Source organism: Crocuta crocuta, unplaced genomic scaffold, assembly GCF_008692635.1.
Source record: "Crocuta crocuta isolate KB4526 unplaced genomic scaffold, BGI_CrCroc_1.0 scaffold130, whole genome shotgun sequence".
Taxonomy (NCBI): Eukaryota; Metazoa; Chordata; class Mammalia; order Carnivora; family Hyaenidae; genus Crocuta; species Crocuta crocuta.
Genome location: NW_027527920.1, coordinates 16,625,978 through 16,646,492, shown reverse-complemented (window position 1 = coordinate 16,646,492; position 20,515 = coordinate 16,625,978). Strand labels below are relative to the sequence as shown.

Genomic DNA, 20,515 nt, shown 5'->3' with positions numbered 1-20,515 from the left:
TTGATCTTTGGCAGTGGAGCCCACTAGAATCCATTTTAACAAGCTTTTCCAGTGATTCTTATTTATGCAAGCTAAATACTGAGAAGCAGTAGCCCCAGTACATACTGATAGACTCAAAGTAGCCATTATCCATGTCAATGGTCACTCTCAAATACAAGGTAACCATCACCAACACAGCAGGTACGGATGGGAAAAAAAATATACTGTCACTAGCAATAATCCCCAAAAAATATCTTCAGAAGACTTCTAACAGTCATTTCTTCAATTTGAGGATAAATACTGTTAGAGTTTATAAATACAAGACAACATCACAAAAATAATAATTGGGTTTTTTGTAGAACACAGGAATTGGAAAACACTGAAATTACGTGCATAAATTTGTGCACATATATGAGAATAAATCCAAGATTTATCTCATCCTCAAAGAATGTGAATCAAAATAATTTTTTAAATGAGATTTAAAAGTTACTTTTAAAAGCTATTTTTTCTTTCTCCTCAAATGGCCTATTTTGGTTTTATTTATTTGGTAAGAAGAGAAGAAAAAATTATATTTTAGGATCTCTTTGATGGCTCCCATTTCTGTCTATAACTTGTATCTTATTAAAATGTTGGTAATTTTACAATTCTAGTTGTCTGAATACAGTTTTAATTTAGAGGTCCCTATCTAAAAAAAACCAAAACTTATCATGCCCTTTTATTTATATTATTACATAAATTCCATTCTTTTATTATTATCCCTGTATTATAGGAGTGGATCTATATAGATCACAAATAAAAAGGAAAAACAACAACAACAATTCTTCTTATTAGATCTGCATAAAGTTAGGAATAAAGAAAACAACAGAGAAAAAAGTTTTAATTGTTTTAGAGTTTATATTGCTTTATAAACAATATAGTATAAACATATAAAATTTAGGTTCTAAAGTTCACTACCTGTATATAATTATCAAAACTCATTAAGCTATTCTCTAAAAATGGGGGAAAAACTCTCTTTGACCATATTTTCTTTATAATCTTAATTCAATCTAATAACAATTTTGTTTCTGATGAAACACAAAAGGAGTATCAACAATACTGATGGTATACCTTATTTAAGACCCAAGACTAGAGGTCGATGATACAAAAAGAAGAGGCCAAGTTGTATGCCCTATAGTTCAAGGTCAAAGGGGCCAATGGGGGATAGGGGAAACAGTCAAACAGCAGCTGGCACAGAATAAATGCCTAATAAATGCTTTTAAATGAATACATATTTATTAATAATTATAAGATAAACTTTAATAGTGACACATATGAAGTTTTGTGGCTGCCTAAATAAAAAATGAAGATAAATGGAATAGTAACTAGCTAACAATTAGGAGTTACTTTAAGTTAAGAAGGTCACTATTGCCTTGCTCCAGGCAAATCAAAGAGCAAGATACAGAGGGATTTTCAAGAAAATAAGCATTAAAGGAACTTAAAAGGTGGTTAGAAATTAAATACTGAAAGGCCTCAGATTCTCCAAAAAACCTGAACTTCATGACAATGAATATTAGGAAGGCAAATGATTATAGGCCAAAAATGATCTGACCAGATATGCCTACTGTAGCAACAAAAGAAAGGGAAAATTGGGGAAAAAAAAAAAAAAGTGTGTGGTGGAGGATAGACTAGTCAGGATATCAGTTATGTTATCACAATAATCCAACTGTTCTCTAATGACCATTATTTAATGCCACTATATCTATACAAAGTATATAATGAACTCAAGCATAGCTTATAAAAATTAATTCAGTACTCTTATTCATTGTATAGGACCAAACTGTTACACAAACTTTCTTTTTCCTTGGAAAAATTTCAAATCATCCTCCAAAGCCTAAGTGAATGTCATTTAGAGAATAACTCCCCTTATTTCTTGCTTAAAGAACTCATTCTTACCTTCTCTGTGCTCCTATAGGGATTTGTTTACCACATATCTCTGTCCTACGAAATTGTGAAAATTAAAGGCAAGGACATTATCCTAACACCTAACAATGATAACTCAGAAATAATAACAGTTATGATTACTTTTAATATCTCCTAAGCAAACATCATTTTATGAAGCACTTTAAGTACATTTTCTGTAAGTATAACAGTGACTTTCTTTTTAAAAAAAGGAAACTGAGAGTCGGGTTAAGTAATTTGCCCAAAGTCACACAGGTAAGAAGTAATTGGTAAAGCCTGGATCCAAATCCAGATTTGTCTGATTCTTCACCCAGTATGCCATTACTATTAGCAAATAGTAAACTCTGCTAGAAAAAGAGATATTAAACACTTATGTCTGTTAACTTAATTCTATTAAATGTAGAGAAGAAGNAGGTAAAAGCAAATAAGGTGCAGTAACTTAAACAACCAAACTCAAATAATACTTTTTTTAAAAAAATCACTTAAAAATTACATGTTTAATGATGCTCTTCTTCAAAAGAGTCTTATTTCAAAAATGCTCCAAATGCATCAAGACTTTTAAATATCCTTTTCTGAGATTTTATTTAGAGCCTTTTATAATTACAACAAACAATAACTATGATTTATTATTTCTAATGTGCTAGGTGACACAATGAATACAAAGAGCCCATTCTTCTCAAGGAAACAATACAGACGCAAACAAATATAATAAAAGGCAGAATAAATGAATGGCATAAAGCTCAAAGTGAGAATGATCCCTGTGAGTGGTTGTGATGATTAAACACTCCAAAAAAAGAAGGCAAACAGAAAAGAAGAGTAGGGACATTCTAAAGACTAACAAAGAATAAGGAGACACCACTGTCAAAAATGAGTTATGCAATAAACTTTATTCTGAGGAAGAGAAGTCAACTTATAGAGACAGGAATCTTTAAAGAATGGATTGGAGCAAATATGAGACCAGAGGGAAAAAGACCAATTACGAGTACCAACATGATATAGGATAGATATTAAAGGTACTCATCCACTGGAGAAGATGAAGCTTCTGTACATATAGAATTCAAGCCTATAATATGAATCCACACTGGGTAGAGGTAATGGCGGGGCCATTCAATGGGAGATACCTAAGGCGGTGAATGAGGCAAGTATACAAGTACATAAAAAGGAAAAGAGACCTACCAAACCCTAAGAGTGGCAATAGAAGCTTTTAATTCTATAAGAGACTAACAATGAGTAGGAGCTCAGTGTGTGATGACAATGAAGAACAGAGTTGGGCTCACTGGGAACTGGAAAAAGGGTATGAGAGAGGTGACCTAATTGGCAATGTTTTGGATTAGAATGGATTTAGAGGTTTATAGGACAGGTGGGAAACCTATAACAAATGGGAGAGAGAAGGGTGGAATGATTCTTGGTTTAACAAAACCGAACATACACAACCAACACCACAAAAATACAAACGATAATAAGAGAATATTATGAGCAATTACATGCCAAAATATTGGGCAATATGAAAGAAATTGACAAATTCTAGAAAAATATAAACTACCAAAACTGAAACAGGAAGATGTAGAACACTTGAACACATCCATAGCCAGTAAAGAAATTGAATCCGTAATTAAAAATCTCCCAACAAACAAGAGTCCATGGCCAGATGGCTTCCCAGGGGAATTCTAACAAACATTTAAAGAAGAGTTAATATCTATTCTTTTGAAGCTGTTACAAAAATAGAATGGAAGGAAAAGTTCCAAACTCATTCTATGAGGCCAGCATTACCTTGATTCCAAAACCAGACAAAGACCCCACTAAAAAGGAGAATTACAGAACAATTTCGCTGATGAACATGGATGCAAAAATTCTCAACAAGATATTAGCAAACCGAATGCAACACACTAAAAGGATTACTAACCATAATCAAGTCAGATTTATTCCTAGGCTGCAGGAGTGGTTCAACATCCATAAATCAAACAAGGTGATGCATCACCTTAATGAAAGAAAAGATAAAAATTACATGATCCTCTCAAGAGATGGAGAAAAATCACTTGAAAAAATACAGCATTCTTTTCATGATAAAAACCAGAAATAGAAAAAAAGAAAAAATATAAAGTAGGGATATAGGGAACATACCTTAAAATCATAAAGGCCATATATGAAAGACCCACCACTAATATCATCCTCAATGTGGAAAATCTGAGAGCTTTCCCCCTAAGGTCAGGAATATGACAGGGATGACCACTCTCATCACTGTTGTTCAACATAGTGTTGGAAGTCCTATCCTCAGCAATCAGGCAACAAAAAAAAAGAAGGCATCCAAATCGTCAAGGAAGAGGTTAAACTTTCACTCTTTGCAGATGACATGATATTCTTGTAAAACCTCAAAGACACCACCAAAAACTGCTAGAAATGATAGATGAATTCAGCAATGCTGCAGGATATAAAGTCAACACACAGAAACTGGTTGCATTTCTAAACACCAATAATGAAACAGCAGAAAGAGAAATCAATAAATCGATCTAATTTACAACTGCACCAAAAACCATAAAATACTTAGGAATAAACCTAACCAAAGAAGTAAAAGACCTGTATGCTGATAGAAAGCTTATGAAAGAAACTGAAGAAGACACAAAGAAATGGAAAAACATTCCATGCTCGCCAACTCAAAGGACAAATATTGTGAAAATCTCTATACTACCCAAAGCAATCTATACATCCAGTGCAATCCCTATCAAAATAACACCATCATTCTTCACAGAGCTACAACAAACAATTATAAATCTGTATGGAACCAGAAAACCTCAAATAACAAAAGTAATGTTGAAAAGGAAAACCAAAACTGAAGGCATCCCAATTGTGGACTTCAAGCTATATTACAAAGCTATAATCATCAAGACAGTAAGGTATTAGCACGAAAACAGACACACAGATCAATAGAACAGAACAGAAAACCCAGAAATGGACCCCAAAATGTATGGCCAACTAATCTCTGACAAAGCAGGAAGAATATCCAATGGAAAAAAGTCTTTTCAGCAAAATGGTGCTGGGAAAACTGGACAGCGACTTGCAGAAGAAGTAATACTGACCACTTTCTTACACCATACACAAAAATAAGCTCAAAATGGATGAAAGACCTAAATATAAGACAGGAAACCATCAAAATCCTTGGAGAGAAAACAGGCAAAAACCTCTTTGACCTCAGCCACAACAACTTCTTACTAGACATGTCTCTGGAGGCAAGGGAAACAAAAGCAAAAATCAACTACTGGGACCACATCAAGATAAAAAGCTTCTGCACAGCATAGAAAACAATCAACGAAACTAAAAGACAACAAACAGAATTCTCCCAAGAAGATATCTGCAAATGACATATCTGACTAAGGGTTAGTATCCAAAATCCTTCAAGAACTTCTCAAACTCAACACCTAGAAAACAAATAATCCAGTGAAGAAATGGGCTAAAAATGAACAGACACTTTTCCAAATAAGACGTCCAGATGGTAAACAGACACATGAAAAGATGCTCAACATCACTCTTCATCAGGGAAATACAAATCAAAACCACAGTGAGATACCACCTCACACCTGGCAGAATGGTTAAACAAATAACTCAGGAAACAGAGATGTTGACGAGGATGTGAAGAAAGGGGAACACTTTTGCACTGTTGGTAGGAATGCAAACTGATACAGTCATATTGGAAAACAGTATGGAAGCTTCTCAAAAAATTAAAAATAGAACTATCCTACGACCCAGCAATTGCACTACTAGGTATTTATCCAAAGGATACAAAAATGCATATTTGAAGGGGCACATGCACCCCCAATATTTATAGCTGCACTATTAACAATAGCCAAATTATGGAAAGAGCCCAAGTGTCCATCGACTGATGACTGGATAAAGAAGATGTGGTATGTATTTACAATGGAATATTCCTTGGTGATCCAAAAGAACGAAATCTTGCCATTTGCAACAATGTGGAATTCAAGGGTATGATGCTAAGAGAAATAAGTCAGACAGAGAAAGATAAATATCCTATGATTTCACTCACATGTGGGATTTAAGAAACAAAACAGATGAACAGAGGGGAAAGGAAAAAAAATAAGAGAAAAACAGAGAGGGAAACAAACGATAAGAGACTTACATATGGAGAACAAACGGAGGGCTGTTGGAAGCATGATGGGTTGGGGAATGGGATAAATGGATAAAAGGCATTAAGGAGGGCACTTGTTGGGATGAGCATTGGGTGTTATATGTAAGAGATGAATCACTGAATTCTATGCCTGAAAGTCTCAGAAAATCATGATGCACAGTGGCCAATCAAAATGATATCCTGCAAGAGTATTTAGGTAGTAGCCATGTAAATTCTAGACAGATGATAAGGTTGGATCATTTGTGTTCTTTCAGATGCTCGTGAGTCAAAGGTAAAAATACATATAAAATAATTAGAAATACAGAGTTGGACCTCAGCAAGACTAAGGATTAAAACTGGAAGATTTAAAGTTGAAAGGTAAAAGTGACACAGGTTAAGTTACCAAGAAAGCAAACGTAAAGAAGATGAGTTAAAAGAAGTAAAGACAATGAAATAGAGGAGTAGCCAAAAAGGAAGACAAAAGATAGTGGTAATAATTTAAGCTGAAGAGAACACTTTCAAAAGTGAATGATGACAATGTCAAATACTCTAAAGAAGTAATGGAGCAGTAAAAGTGAACAAAAGTGAATAAACATGGTGATAAATACAAGACAAATAATCTTTTAAAGTGGCAGTGCTAGCTGGTATGTGGGGATACTCAAGTTAAAAGGTAGAAAAGTCAACCACAAATAAGCTAGTAAACACTTCTTACAAATATTCATGGTAAGAGGAAGATGAAAAATAAGGATAGTAAGCAGTAGGGACAAATTTCCATCCTCTTAAAAAAAATCCCTGAAAACACTTATAAGCAAAAGAAACCTGGGAGAGAGAAGAGATGAAGTTGCAAATTAATTTAACAAGACTGTGGAAGAACTAGAGGAAGTTTGGAGAAGAGGGACATCTGATTTCTGAAATCAGTGACTAGATAGAAGTAACAAGAAAAAAATGTGAAGTTTTAAATATTAGTTACAAGGATGACTTGCAATTGAGTACTTACCAGTACGCCAGATAACAACTAAGAGACTAAATTAAAATCTTGAGAATACAGAAAAACTTTAAATAAATAAAAATAAAGAAGAATTGAAAGAGAGAGAGAGACATGAGGCACCTGAGTGGCTCAGTTGGTTAAGCGTCTCTGACTTCAGCTCAGGTCATGATCTCGCAGTTCGTGAGTTCAAGCCCCACATTAGGCTCTTCTGTGCTGAGAGCTCGGAGCCTGGAGCCTGCTTTGGACTTCGTGTCTCCCTCTCTGTTTGCCCCTCCCCCACTTGCGTGGCGAGCGCTTTCTCTCTCAAAGATAAATAAACATTAAAAAATTAAAGAAAAAAAAAAGAGACGGAAGGAAGGAAGGAAAGAAGGAAACTGAAGGTGAGGTTGACTATAAAGTTAAACAGATGCTGCTAGACTGAAAAGAGGAGTCAAAGTCCCTTAAAGTCACAGGGTAATGGGAACTGGAAAGAAATGAAGAGTGGGTATGATGAGTGGTGTAAGAAAGGGGGTACAAGAACTTCAAAGCTGATATGAAGAACTGGCCATAAAGAAGTCCAGGTCCCATGAGGTCAGGCTAATTAATCATGAAGGGGGGAAATAAGTGGGAGAGAGGTGCTAAAACCATCAAGAAAGGAGGGTGAATCCTTGAAAAGAGTGGCTGATAAATGACCAGAAAGTAACGTAGAGGACATTTTATGATTTGTAAGAAAATCACTTTTTAGTTATACTTCAATTCTAACTTTAAAAAAAAAATGGAACCCCACTTTGATTAATCAACCTAACTGCTCTATATCAAAATAATTTGTTTTTAAAAAAATAAAAATCCATCCTAAGGGATGGCCCTATTAATAAGATAAAAATGAAAGCAATGTGAGCTGTAAATGCTTTCTCTCACAGAGTAAATATTAGGTACTCAAAAGCCTAAGTTTAATGAATTAATAAAAAGGAATTCCAACAACAGTCCCATGACTGGAACAGTCTCTCATTCCACTCAATGAATGAATGTAAGAATAGATGGTTTGATGGACAGATGAACGGACAAGACAATGGATTACAGAGAAAGAAAGAAATAGACTCAATAAAGCTCCTAACATCACTAAAAATCCTGGAGTCTCTCAAATGGATTGCTTTAAAAGAATAATATTCATGAGAGTACATGTATTTGTTTAGTAAATACATTTAAAACATTTGACCTTTTATATTTGAAAATGACCATTTTTAAAAATTCTATAGGAAAAAAAAAATAGCCATAGAGAAACCATTTCCCTAACAAACCTATCCTTATTTCATTAGTCTAACTGTTCATACAATTTCAGTTCCAGTAATTCTGAGTTACTATGCTGGGAAAATAGTACACAAGGCATTATCCTAAAAGTTCCCTACTGCTAGACCTTTAGCTCCTTGAAGAGAAAAATTGGCTTCTAAAAGGATAACTGTTTTAAAATGAACTTGCTGACTGTAATTTTAATTGGTAATTACAGATGTTTAACTCATCTTACCTCATCATATGATTTACATAGGCTTTGCTACAGCTAGTGTTGTATCTGCAAAAACTACAATGGACATACGTAGGAAAGTGGTTTGCAAAATCTTTTATTTCGGAACAACATTCAATGCACTTGTGAACTCCCCGACGATACCTTATGGAGATATAAAGAAAATGATATATATTTTAAAATAAAAATAATAAGGGAGGGCCTTCTTAATATTCTGTTAATAGAGGCCAACGTGTTTAAATGAACATGTGTAAATAAAGAGTTGTAATTTGAAAAAGCTGTTATGGAACAACAGCTAGAATAAGTGTAAACAATCTAACATAAGTCAGTGTTTTTCACTGGCATAAGAGGGATTAAATCAAGCAATACAAACATCCCAAGATATAAGCACAACATATAATACCAGTATAATAAGTGAATATTATTAAAAAAAAATAGTAATTCAGGTTCTGCTCAATAGTTGTAAAAAATACCTTTTTATTATTTCTTTGCCTTTATGTCATAGTGGTAGCATATAAATGTACAAGAGATATGTGTAATAAGGTAAATTTATATTATAGCTTTTATACTTAAGATTAAATTAGAATTATATATGAGGAATAAAAGATTACCTTAAGTTCCTCAATGCTGTATTGACTTTACTTTTTTTATTGCTACTAGCCAATGTGCTTTGTTTCTTTTGCATATTAGAGATTTTTGATTTATATTTAGATTTACTTCCATTAGGCTTACTTGCATTAGGTTTACTTGTATTGGGTTTAGTTGTATTAGGTTTGCTTGTGTTAGATTTTGTGGGATTTTTAGCAGTTATATTTTTAGTCCTTGGAGGTGAGAGCTGAAGGGTAGAAGTGCTTGCACTAATGGAAGGTGTAGTTGAAGATCCTGACTGAAGAGGTCCAACTGAAGCTCGAATAGTAACCTACAAAAATGGAGACAATATTTGCTTTAGAAAATTAATCATGGTATTAATATTAAAATATCACTGTATAATAAAAAACACCAAACATTTGGAAAGGGCAACTATAAACTATAATTAGATTAAGTCTTCCATTTATTCTAGATTTTCATCCCAATTAAACTTGATATTTATTCACTTGTAGTTTTACATTGTTTTGTACTGATATCAGTTATGTTAACAGTTATTAATGTATAATTAGGAGTTAATGCAAATTATAAGACCATTAAAAAAGCACATTCCATAGCTATTTTTAAGCTTTGCTTTAACTAAAATAATTCACAAACATAGACATCAAAATTTAAATCTCACAGTCTGAAAAATAATTCTAGAAAGGCGTGTATTATCCTCAACAACTATACAACAAACAGATCTAAAGTGAACATGACCTCCTCTTTTCAGGGGCTCATTAAGCAGGATTTATGTACACAAAGGTTATGGGAGACGTTACATCAATTCATTATACTATATGGAAAGTTTAATTATATTTAGAATTTCCTAATATAAAGCTTATCATTTAGTATCCAGAAATATTTGTTGGCTGACAATGAAAAACAATTGCCTACCAACATTCTTGTTAATCATCTGACTACATTCCCATGTACTGGAGGAACAGACTATGAGGAAGTCCTATGAAATACATGTATTTTGATATCACACAAAAGCACTGGACTAGAAATCAAAAGACCTGAGGTTAAATTTCATACCATGTCTTCCTAGCCATGTGACCTTAAATAAGTAACTTATCCTCTTCTATATCTAAAATATGGGGCAATAACTACCTTGTCTTCCTCACTGGATTGCTGTATGGATTAAATAACATAATGTATGAAAAAGCATATTGAAAGACTAATTCTAAGGTGCTATAAAAACATTTAGTATCATTATTAATATTATTACTATTATTATTAATAAGGGAAAATATGAGAGAGGACTGCACTGCTTACATTAGTGTTCTGCATGTCTAGTCCCAGCATGGAATGAATGGATTGCAGGGATGCTGGATAGCTTCTCTTGCTCTAGGTCTTCAGAGCATGGCTTTATATTGTTTTAGTTAATTCAAATAACAGACATACCCACATTCAAAGGTAAGTACCCAAAGCCAAATATAAATGTTTTGGGGATTATTTCACTTTGGATTATCCATGCCTCTGTTTCCCTCCACTGGAGCAAATATTCAAGAGCTGACTGTATATAAAGAAGTCAGAGAAAACAGAGGTATATAAGGCAAAAAGGGAAAAGTAAATTACAATCATCAGTATGCAGTCAGACATGTTATTTGCTCATTTAAAACATAATGCTATCCAGCAGCAGAACTTGCTTCTCTGAGAGGAGACCCAGTAATAACAACTTCAATAAACATCTAAGAACCTATGGCATTTGCTGTACTGTGTCAGATGCTGAGGACACAAAGATAAAACATGAGTCCTGATCTCAAGCATCTTATAGTTTAGCAGATAAAACTGACATATACACTGCCAACTGGAATAGCTCAGAAATAGCCTATATGATATTGACACAACCCACTGACCCAGGGAACAGTTAATCTAGTGGCACTTTTTACAAAGGAATTATCACTTTAGCACAGCACATACCACCGACTATAAAACAATGGTCAGAAGGTTTCTTTTCTAGACATAAGAATGACAAAACCTAAAGTTAAAGTCTTAATAAAAATCAGAAATCATTTTTAAGCATTATATTCAATAGATAAAAGGAGGCAGGAATTAAATTCTATTATCATACAAAATGTTAAAAACACAACACATTTAAACTCACTTTTGTTCCAGGAGGCAATCCTTCTAGTTGTTTAGGTTTTATAAATGTTCTATGATGCTGAGTCTTGTGATCCATTTTCTCTTTGCATGTCAAAAATTGCAGTCTGCATTTTGTACAACGATGTATTCCTTTTTTCTGTTTAAAAAAAAAAAAAAACAGAAAAAGGGAGGAAAAATAATTTCTAAAACCACAAATGCTGTGTCCTGAAACTGCTCTGATTCAATTTTAATGATACCTAAATAACTTTAAAACTAGTATTTTACACCTCCCATATAAAAGGCAATGTTATTTCATTTCTAAAAGCACTCTTTGTATTAGTACTTGGGTTTCAAAAATGTAGTGAAATTGAACATAAAAGGTCTATCAGTAGGTTCTTATGAAAGTTCTCTCAAGAGTGGTGTGAAATCTCTTCTAATTACAATTTTAAAGTATTTAGACACAAGATATGGTTAAAATGAGCTATACTATACTTTATCCTAGAAAAAGGTAAATTCTTTTTAAGTTTTGCTACTTCCAGTTGGTTGACAAGTTGGTAAAATAAAGTCAGATATTTCAAAGAAGGTCACTAGAAATGGTTGTATAGAGCAGTCTATTATAACTTTCTGCAATGAGGAGAATGTTGTATAGCTAAACTGACAAGGATGGTAGCCACTACCACATATGGTTATTGAGCACCTGAAATATGTCAAGTGTAACTGAATTTTTAATTTTATCTAATTAATTTTAACTTGAGTAGGCACATCGACATTGCATAGTATTGACGTAGAGACATAAATCAGAACTACTACTCCCCATCTACTTACTGATTGAGATCTCTTGAGTGAGTCCCTCTTGAAACCCAATCCTGTTACTATTTTACAGCTGGGAAACAGTACCCAAAATAACTGAATCACTATCCTATAACTAGTTACTGATGTTGCAAGACTGCTGATCCAGTGCTCTTTCTACTATATATCAACTACAATCTTACCTATATGCTCTCATTAATTTAGAAATGATATGGATGTACATATATATATATATACACACACAAACTTAAACAATAAAATACAAAAGAATGTTTTTCAAAAGCTGCAATCTGCCAGATATATCACTATTTCCATTTAAATACACTCACTCGTTTATAAAATTCAAACAAGGTAAAATACTAAGAAGTACCTGGCACAATTACTAGCACACAGCAGGCATTTCATAAATTAAAGCTCTTTACAAAATTCAAAGTAATATATAAATATAATGTGTTTGTATGACTATCCTAGCTACATCTTAAGACTATTTTAGAAGTGTGGTGAATTGGATTATATCACAGATACAGGCAATTTTTAAATATTCATTTATGTGTGCTGACGGAAAAGGAGGAAAAAAAGAAAACTCGGCCACAAATCAGATATCAAGACAAAAAGAAAGTTAGTTCTCCAGAATCCAAATCCCAGAAATCTTTTCTCTACCTATAATCACTCCCCAGGTTACCTCATCCAGTTTCAAGGCTTTAAATAATATCTATCCAACTGTCTACTGGATACCACTACCTGATAGCTAACATGCATCTCAAATCAACATGGACAAAACTGAATTCTGGATTTTTCTCCCTGCCTCCCCTCCCCCCTGCCGCCCAAATCTGCTCTTTTCTTACTCTTTTTCCTATGACAGAATATGAAAATTCTACTCTTACAGCTGCTTAGGACAAAAAATCAGTAACTCACTCACACATCCTATAACCAACACGCTTATAAAACCTGTCAGCTCTACCTTCAAAAACTTTCATAATCTTTCCACTCCTCATTACTTCTAACCATTGCTACTAAACCATTGCTACCACCTGGACTACTATAATAATCTCCTATCTTCCTGTCATAGTCTTTCCTCCCTGTCTATTCTCTCGATAGCTGTCAATGATCTTAAAACATGGTAGATCTTTCACATGCTAAAACACTCCCGTGGCTTTCCAAAGTCCTGTTTCTGGTTTACAAGGCCTTACATAAACATGCCTGCATTCTATTGCTACACCCTTATCTCCTACTTCTCTTTCTCTTTTTAGTTTTCTCTACTCTAGCCACAACTGTCCTCTGCCATATTTTGAGTGTCCCATATATATATTCACTTCACTGTCTGTATAATGTTTCTTCGCCCAGACTTCCACATGGCTTATTATTTTATTTCCTTCAGAGAGGCTCATGTTTTACCACAATATATACATAAGAGCAACCAGTCCTCCACTCCCAACACCTCTCTGGCACTCTCCATCTTCCACATTTTCCTTCTATCACCAGTTACCATGCATATACATTCAAACATAAACACATATATTTATTTCACTATTATATAATAGCCAAAACAGCACATAGTAAGGCACTCAATAAATGGACTGTTAAATAAATGGACAGTGAGGCGGAAAGCAAGAGACTGACAGAGATAGTGGGTATAAGAAGCAGATACAATTTAACTAGTTCAAAATGTCTGCCATTCCATTCAATGAACTTTTGTCCAGAATCATGAGACAGAATACATTAATCTACTATTCCCTTAGTTGGACACAAGTCTTGCATGTGTCTCATGTATGTATGCATTTCAATGTGATAGGAGTAATAAAGAAAACAGCACATTTTTAGTAACATCATGTTCACTCAAAGAAATAGTGATCTATTCTAAGGATAGAGAAATAATTATCAGTGTTGAACTTTTTGATACCACATTGTTTGGGAAACTTGAAGGATTTAAGAGTGATTCTGACTACATGTTATTTCTGCCCTTAGATCTAATGCCAATGTGCAATCTGACTCTGTGATAAGGCAATAAAAACCTGGGCTGTGAAATCAAATTTTAATTCTGCTTTCTATTAGGTAATAAGACACTGAGCAAGTTACTTTCTCTAAAACTTTGTTTCCTATCTATAAATTAGAAATAATAATATAGGATTTTGAGGATTGAATGTGATAATGCTTGTAAAGCACCTGCTGCTGCCATAAGGTGAGTGATGGCATATGTTAACTGCTTAATATTTTTATTAAAGATCTAATGAGCTTATTTAACACATCCAAAATCATTTTTATTATTTCTTAAAAGTCATACAAACTGGATTCTAAGCTCTAAAATCCCGAAACTTAATAATGCAACTCCTTTAAAAAAAAGTTACAACCAAAGTCTTTGAAGACAATAAAATGAGCCAAAGAGTCAACAATTCGTATTGCCTAATATCACACTAATAATGTCACCTCAATTATAAGTTCATAATCCTGCTTAACTATGGTGTCCTAGCCTTTGTAAATAATCATGCAAACTATAAATACATTCAAGAATGTTGATGATCCTTATTAACAGATTTCGCCCCTCTTTACTGATGCTGCCTGCCTTCTGAATGTTCCATATGAACCAAAGAAAATTGGGCACCAATGGCAAGTTAAGACAAAACTCAGCATATAAAAACCTTATAAATCACATAGCCCACAGAGTGGGCTCACACATCTCTTTCATAATTATTATTCTTCCCACATCTACATCTCACTCTGGAGCTTAGGAAAGCATGTGGAGAAAATTATGTTAAAAGTCCTATAAGGAAATAGCACTACTATTAATATTTCATTCTCTCATTCAAAGTTAAAGGCCAAAGGTTAAATAAAGAGTACCAAAAATAGTGTTTCCAAAATTCTATTCCTCAAAAAAACGTTAATAGGTATTGTGCAAATAAAGGGGTACCATTTGAAAGTCATCAATGGCAAAAAAGTTTGGGGACTAATGCATACTATACCCCTTGCTTGGAGATTCACAAAGTTCATTAGCATATTAAAAGTTTCAAGAAGTCCTATTTTAAAAACCAGACAACAAACTGTTTAATATTGTAAATCTAGGCATTTGTCAAATTTTTCTAAACCAGTAACAATTCTGGGGGAAACATTTACTAACAACTAATGGAACACTATTGAGGAAACCTAGAATAGAAAGATCTTGCCAGTGATTCTCAAAGAGGAGTATCATCCCAGTCACAACATAGGTGATACTAAATTCACCTGGTTAAAGAAGATGTGGTATATACACACACACCCACACACATGCACAATGGAATGTTACTCAGCCATAAAAAAGAATAAAATCTTGCCATTTGCAATGACATGGATGGAGCTAGAGTATTATGCTAAGCGAAATAAGACAGAGAAAGACAAATATTATTTCACTCAGATGTGGAGTCTAAGAAAGAAAACAACTGAACTTGAGGAGAGTGAAGAAGGGGCAAAGCAAGAAACAGATTCCTAACGACAGAAAACAAACAGATGGTTATCAGAGGTAAACAATGTTTAAAGAGGTAGGCTATGGGTTAGACAGGTGATGGGGATAAGGAGGGCACTTGTGATGAGCACGAGGTGTAGTATTTAAGTGTTGAATCACTAAATTCTAAATCTGATATTAATATTAGATGTATGTTAACTAACTGGAATTTAAATAAAAATGTAAAATAAAATTCACTTGGAAATTCTACTTTTATGATTTTTCCCATTTAAAAACCACAAGTTGATTATCTTATGACTAGAACTGAAAGCAAAGTGAGCACCAATCAGTGTGTCAACTTCATCAATAGTAAGAAAATGTAATGAGCTGATTAGGGAGGTGGCAAAACTTGATTACATGATCAGATTCTGTAAACCCAGTGAGTTCTGATTTTGGCAAAGACACTGTTGTTGCTCTTTCAAGCACTTAAAAACAACATCAGTGTTACATAAAAGTTTTCAACCCAAACAAAGGGTCGTTTAATTGCTTCAGGAAAAGAACTAGTAAGCATTAACATCAGAATTCAAGAGAAGGGTATAAGTGCTAATACTGGGTCCCAAAAATTACATAGCAGAACTAACATAAGTCATCCACAAAACAAGTGATGGCCTAAATACAGTTCTTCGGCAGAGTTCATGTACTAAGCAGTGTCATTACTGTTTCCTTTATCACTGGCAGCTATAAAAGACCACTTCTGGTCAATGATAACAACATGTATTCTCATAATTAAGGGGGCTTAAAAGTGGAAATAAGGTTGGAAGAGAAAAAGGAAAACAAGATTATTTGTCCTCAATTTTTTCTTTCTCAGTGCAAAGAAACCACCTTCAAAATCATTCCCACACCTGATAACTACCTTCAAAATCATTCCTATATCCACTCCTGGGCTCTGAAATATCCAATTGTTTGAATATTCCACTCACCTTCCCTTTTTTCCTTCAATACTAAGTTTCTGATTTCCAGCTATTTTTCAGAATTTTCACTCATGAGCTACAACATCACCAGAAAAGTATCACAGAAAAGAAGTGAAAGTTTCACAAGTATCTGCATAAATTGAAAACTAATCATGTCATTTGAAATAACCTTGCTTCCCTGTAGAACAAATCTAACCAATGTTCTCAGTAATAATCTATCCTTTTGCTAAAAAAAAAATATGAACAAACAAGAATTGGTAAATCTCACCTGATGCTTCATATAATGATGCATGTAGGGTGTTGCAATTTTAATAACTTTGAGGCAAAATGGACATAGCAAGTTCTTAGTGTTTTCATGCGATGTTCTAAAATGAGTTTCTACATCAGAAAATGATGATGATCTATAATTGCAAACCTACAAATAAAGAAGGTTTAGTTTAACTTGAAAATGTATAATGATATGCAATTACAAAGTAACAATGATAGGTCATTTGTTTAGAAGAACATTGGTGCTACTCATTTCAGCTTTCATAACTATCCAATCAAGAAACCCGTTAATGCAAGCACTGAAAGATAATCTTTGAGAGAGAAAAGTTATCTTTCAGTTTAGGGATAGCTCCCAAAACATAACTAGATTCCCTTCTTTTTATCAGCTATTTTTATTTATCATCCCCATCTTGACTTGAATTTTCAAGCTTTAACACCTCTTGTCCTATAAAGTTTTTTTCTGCTACATAAAACAGCACTTTCTTTTAGATTGTAAATGGCTTCCAGGCTATATGGCATTGGCAATATATTTTTATCTTCTTTTTCTAGTTCTTCAAATTCTGAAAATATACTAATCCCAAAGCATTTGGTAGAGTTCTCTGGAAGTAAAAGCATTTCATATTTCCCTTGTATGCCTACACTCTCCCCTATATATTAAGTCTCTATATTTGTCTATTAGCCACAGGATTCTTTGTCCAATCAGGAGTGGGTAAAAATGGCCTGTGGGCCAATTTCAACTCTCTGCTGACCCCTACATACAATGCATAAGTTATATCAAAGGTTTTTAAATTAATAAATAGTTTACAAGAGGGATTTTTATTTTAGTAACCAATTTTATCTTTAGATAGGAAAAAATATATATTTCATGACCCATAAAATTATATGAAATTCAGATTACAGTGTCCATAGATAAAGTTTAAATAAACACAGCCAGGTCACATTCATTTACTTATTGTCTGTGGCTGCCCTTGTGCTATAATGGCAGGGTTGATTAGTTGCAACAGTGATTATATGATCCTGAAAGCCTGAATATTTTCCACCTGGTGCTTTAGAAAAAAAAATTTTTGCTGGCCCCTGGCCCAATAAGTTTAAATCTTATGATCAAAACAAGAGAAGCCAAACAAACCAAACACTGTGTACACAATAAAATATATGTATACCTGGCAAATATACGGCATTTCACCGGGCTTATGATTGTCCTTCATATGTTGTAAAAGAATATGCTCTGTTTCAAATGATAATTCACAGATTTTGCAAATGGCTAAAAGTGGGGAGGAAAAATACATTACACCATTTTAAGATACACACACACACAAACAGCAAATCATTATGTTGTATAACTGAAACTATATGTCAATTATGCCTAAAAATGAAGTATCCTTACCAGGCAAACACAAACATATATAAATAAAATTCATTTTATATATCTATATCAATAATAACGTGGTAGTAGCGGATAACAGCTATATAGTTTCTAATTGTGTGCCAAACACAGTTCTAAGTACTTAACTTATATTAGCTCATTTAATTCTCATAACAGCATTATGAAACAGGTATTTCTATAATTCTCATTATTCAAATATTAAATAAGTTGCCGGAGATCACACAGTTCTATTAAAAGGCATACCTGGGACTTAAACTCAAGCTATCTAGCTCCAAAATGTGTCACTTTAACTATGATTATAGTCACTTTTTAAAAATTTCATATTTGAAAACTACGATATGAGGTTTTTAATTTAGTTCCCCACATATAACGCACAGGTTATTTACCTTAATGAATTATTTACAAGAGGAACTTTAATTTTGGTAACTAGTTTTAAGTTAAAGCTTTTTCATTTTTGCCCCCAAATTCCAAAGTCAATTTTCTTAGTCTTATTTTTCTAACAAGCTTCTTAAGGTTTTCTCAGAGTTACACTGACAAATTTGATAATATCCAATACTGTAACTTACTAGAAAATTCATGGGGTGTATGTGTGCTTTCAATGTGACACTGCAGTTGAAATGGTGTGGGAAACTGACGGTAGCAATGCTGGCAGGTGGTGTGGTTTTCCCAGCTCTCACTGCTCTGCTTCTCAAGTTCCAAGTGGTGTTTCATGTGGTTCATAAACCTATAAATGATTGTCAACAGGTGCAAAAATTCAGATTTAAAAACAAAAATCTAAAAACTAAGTATCTGAATCTAAATCTTAAAAATATAGATACATTACTTAAAATAAAATCTCAAAAGCCTTAAAGTCTTCTAGAAAACTGTAGATTTTAAATAAGTGTATTTCATTAAGTGGCTAAACATCTTCTTTTCATCTTTGTTTTAAAAGAATTCATCAATGTAATTAATCTGAATTTCAATAATTTGCTCTAATTCCTAATCATTTCAGATTAAAATGTTTTTAAAGAAAAAAAGCAGTCTTTTTTTCCATACATGAATACTATTTACATTTTTAAACAAAATTTATTTACTTGAAAGGAAGGAAATAAAATACTTGAAAGGAAGGAAACCCTACCACCAAAAGCAGCTAGAGTCATGAGAGAAATCTTTAAAGGCTGTGAAGATATACAATAGATTCCAGCTGTTTAAAAGACAAATTACTGGTATTTTTACTTGTGTCTTGGTTTCTAAATGCATGTAATAGCAATTTTAATGCCTACAATTACAAGAACCTTTTGTTTTATTTAATGATACTGGTTTACTGTGAGCACAGACCATTCATTTTAACTTGCAGACTGTGCCCTTTGTAGGCAACGTCCATTTTTCAGTTTTACATTCTGCTATTTCAGCTTCCCTAAAAGGCTTCTTATGAGCAGGAACTATGACCTTCAACAGCAAAGAGTGCAATATAAATGGGAACACCTATTTAAAAAAGCTTACTGAAGCTTTCTGCTGAATCTGAAAGTAAAGTTATAACAATTTTTAGTCTGGGTCAACTATTAACAATTATTCACTTTGAGCCTGTAAATGAAAGAATCTAGAAAGTAAGTGATAATGTTATTAATCTGGATAGGAGTCACCATGAAGGATATAACATTGATCTCCTTTTTCCCCCTCCACAATACTACTTCTCTTGAACAAGTTATGGCACACTTTGAAGTATCGTTTTGTCTTCCTTTGGTTTTAACACAAGCCTTACAAACACCTATAGAAAATCCTAGCCTTGGAATATTTATACATAGAGAAAAGGTCATGAGCCATTAAATTTTCAGCTCACAACTTTAAGCAATTAAAGTGTGTCTATACAAAATAATCTCATAACTAGAAAGCTTTCTCTCAATTGTTATATGAGCCTCCACCAAGAACTCATGCTCTTAAACCAAAAGATAGAAAGGAGGGAAACAAAAAAACCAAACTTCTTACAAGGATGTTCAAAGAAAAAATAAACCTGTTTTTGGTGACACTCAATGCAGGAGAAAAAAATAATATCACATCACAGTATGTTGCTAAGGCAGAGAATAAAAATCTATAGCTATTAATTTCTTACCATTCTCTATAAACATCAGTTTGTCTTCCCAATTTTTAGTGTTAAAATATTTTTTAACATATATAACTTATTTGGTTATGAAGTATTTACCATTAAAGTCACATTACTAAACAATCAGTATTTTAAAAAATGCTCAATTGCTGGATGTCATAAGGGCTGTTTGCTTAAAACTTCTAAATAATCAGGTACTCTAAAATGTGTAACTACTCTTCTGAAATAATAACAAAGGAATTGTTCATTTTCATATGTTTAATACTAAGTGGGCTAATCTCAAAAGCAAAAAGATTTCTCTCATGACCATGGCTGCTTTTGGTGGTAATCCTTTCAATTAAATAAATTTTATTTAAAAA

General features: G+C 33.3%; 1 protein-coding gene across 7 annotated transcripts in view; it reads right to left on the bottom strand.

Moving 5' to 3' along the window:
* The window catches only part of ZNF280D (zinc finger protein 280D), a 135,045-nt gene that overhangs the window by 51,575 nt on the left and 62,955 nt on the right, over positions 1-20,515 (bottom strand). For all 7 annotated transcript variants that reach the window (XM_077748128.1, XM_077748116.1, XM_077748122.1 and 4 more), the window contains 6 exons: positions 18,643-18,800; positions 17,853-17,953; positions 16,694-16,840; positions 11,255-11,389; positions 9,132-9,439; positions 8,524-8,664 (listed from right to left, as the gene is read on the bottom strand). In XM_077748128.1, coding sequence (XP_077604254.1) covers positions 8,524-8,664; positions 9,132-9,439; positions 11,255-11,389; positions 16,694-16,840; positions 17,853-17,953; positions 18,643-18,800 — 990 coding nt within the window. The remainder of the gene's footprint in view (positions 1-8,523; positions 8,665-9,131; positions 9,440-11,254; positions 11,390-16,693; positions 16,841-17,852; positions 17,954-18,642; positions 18,801-20,515) is intronic.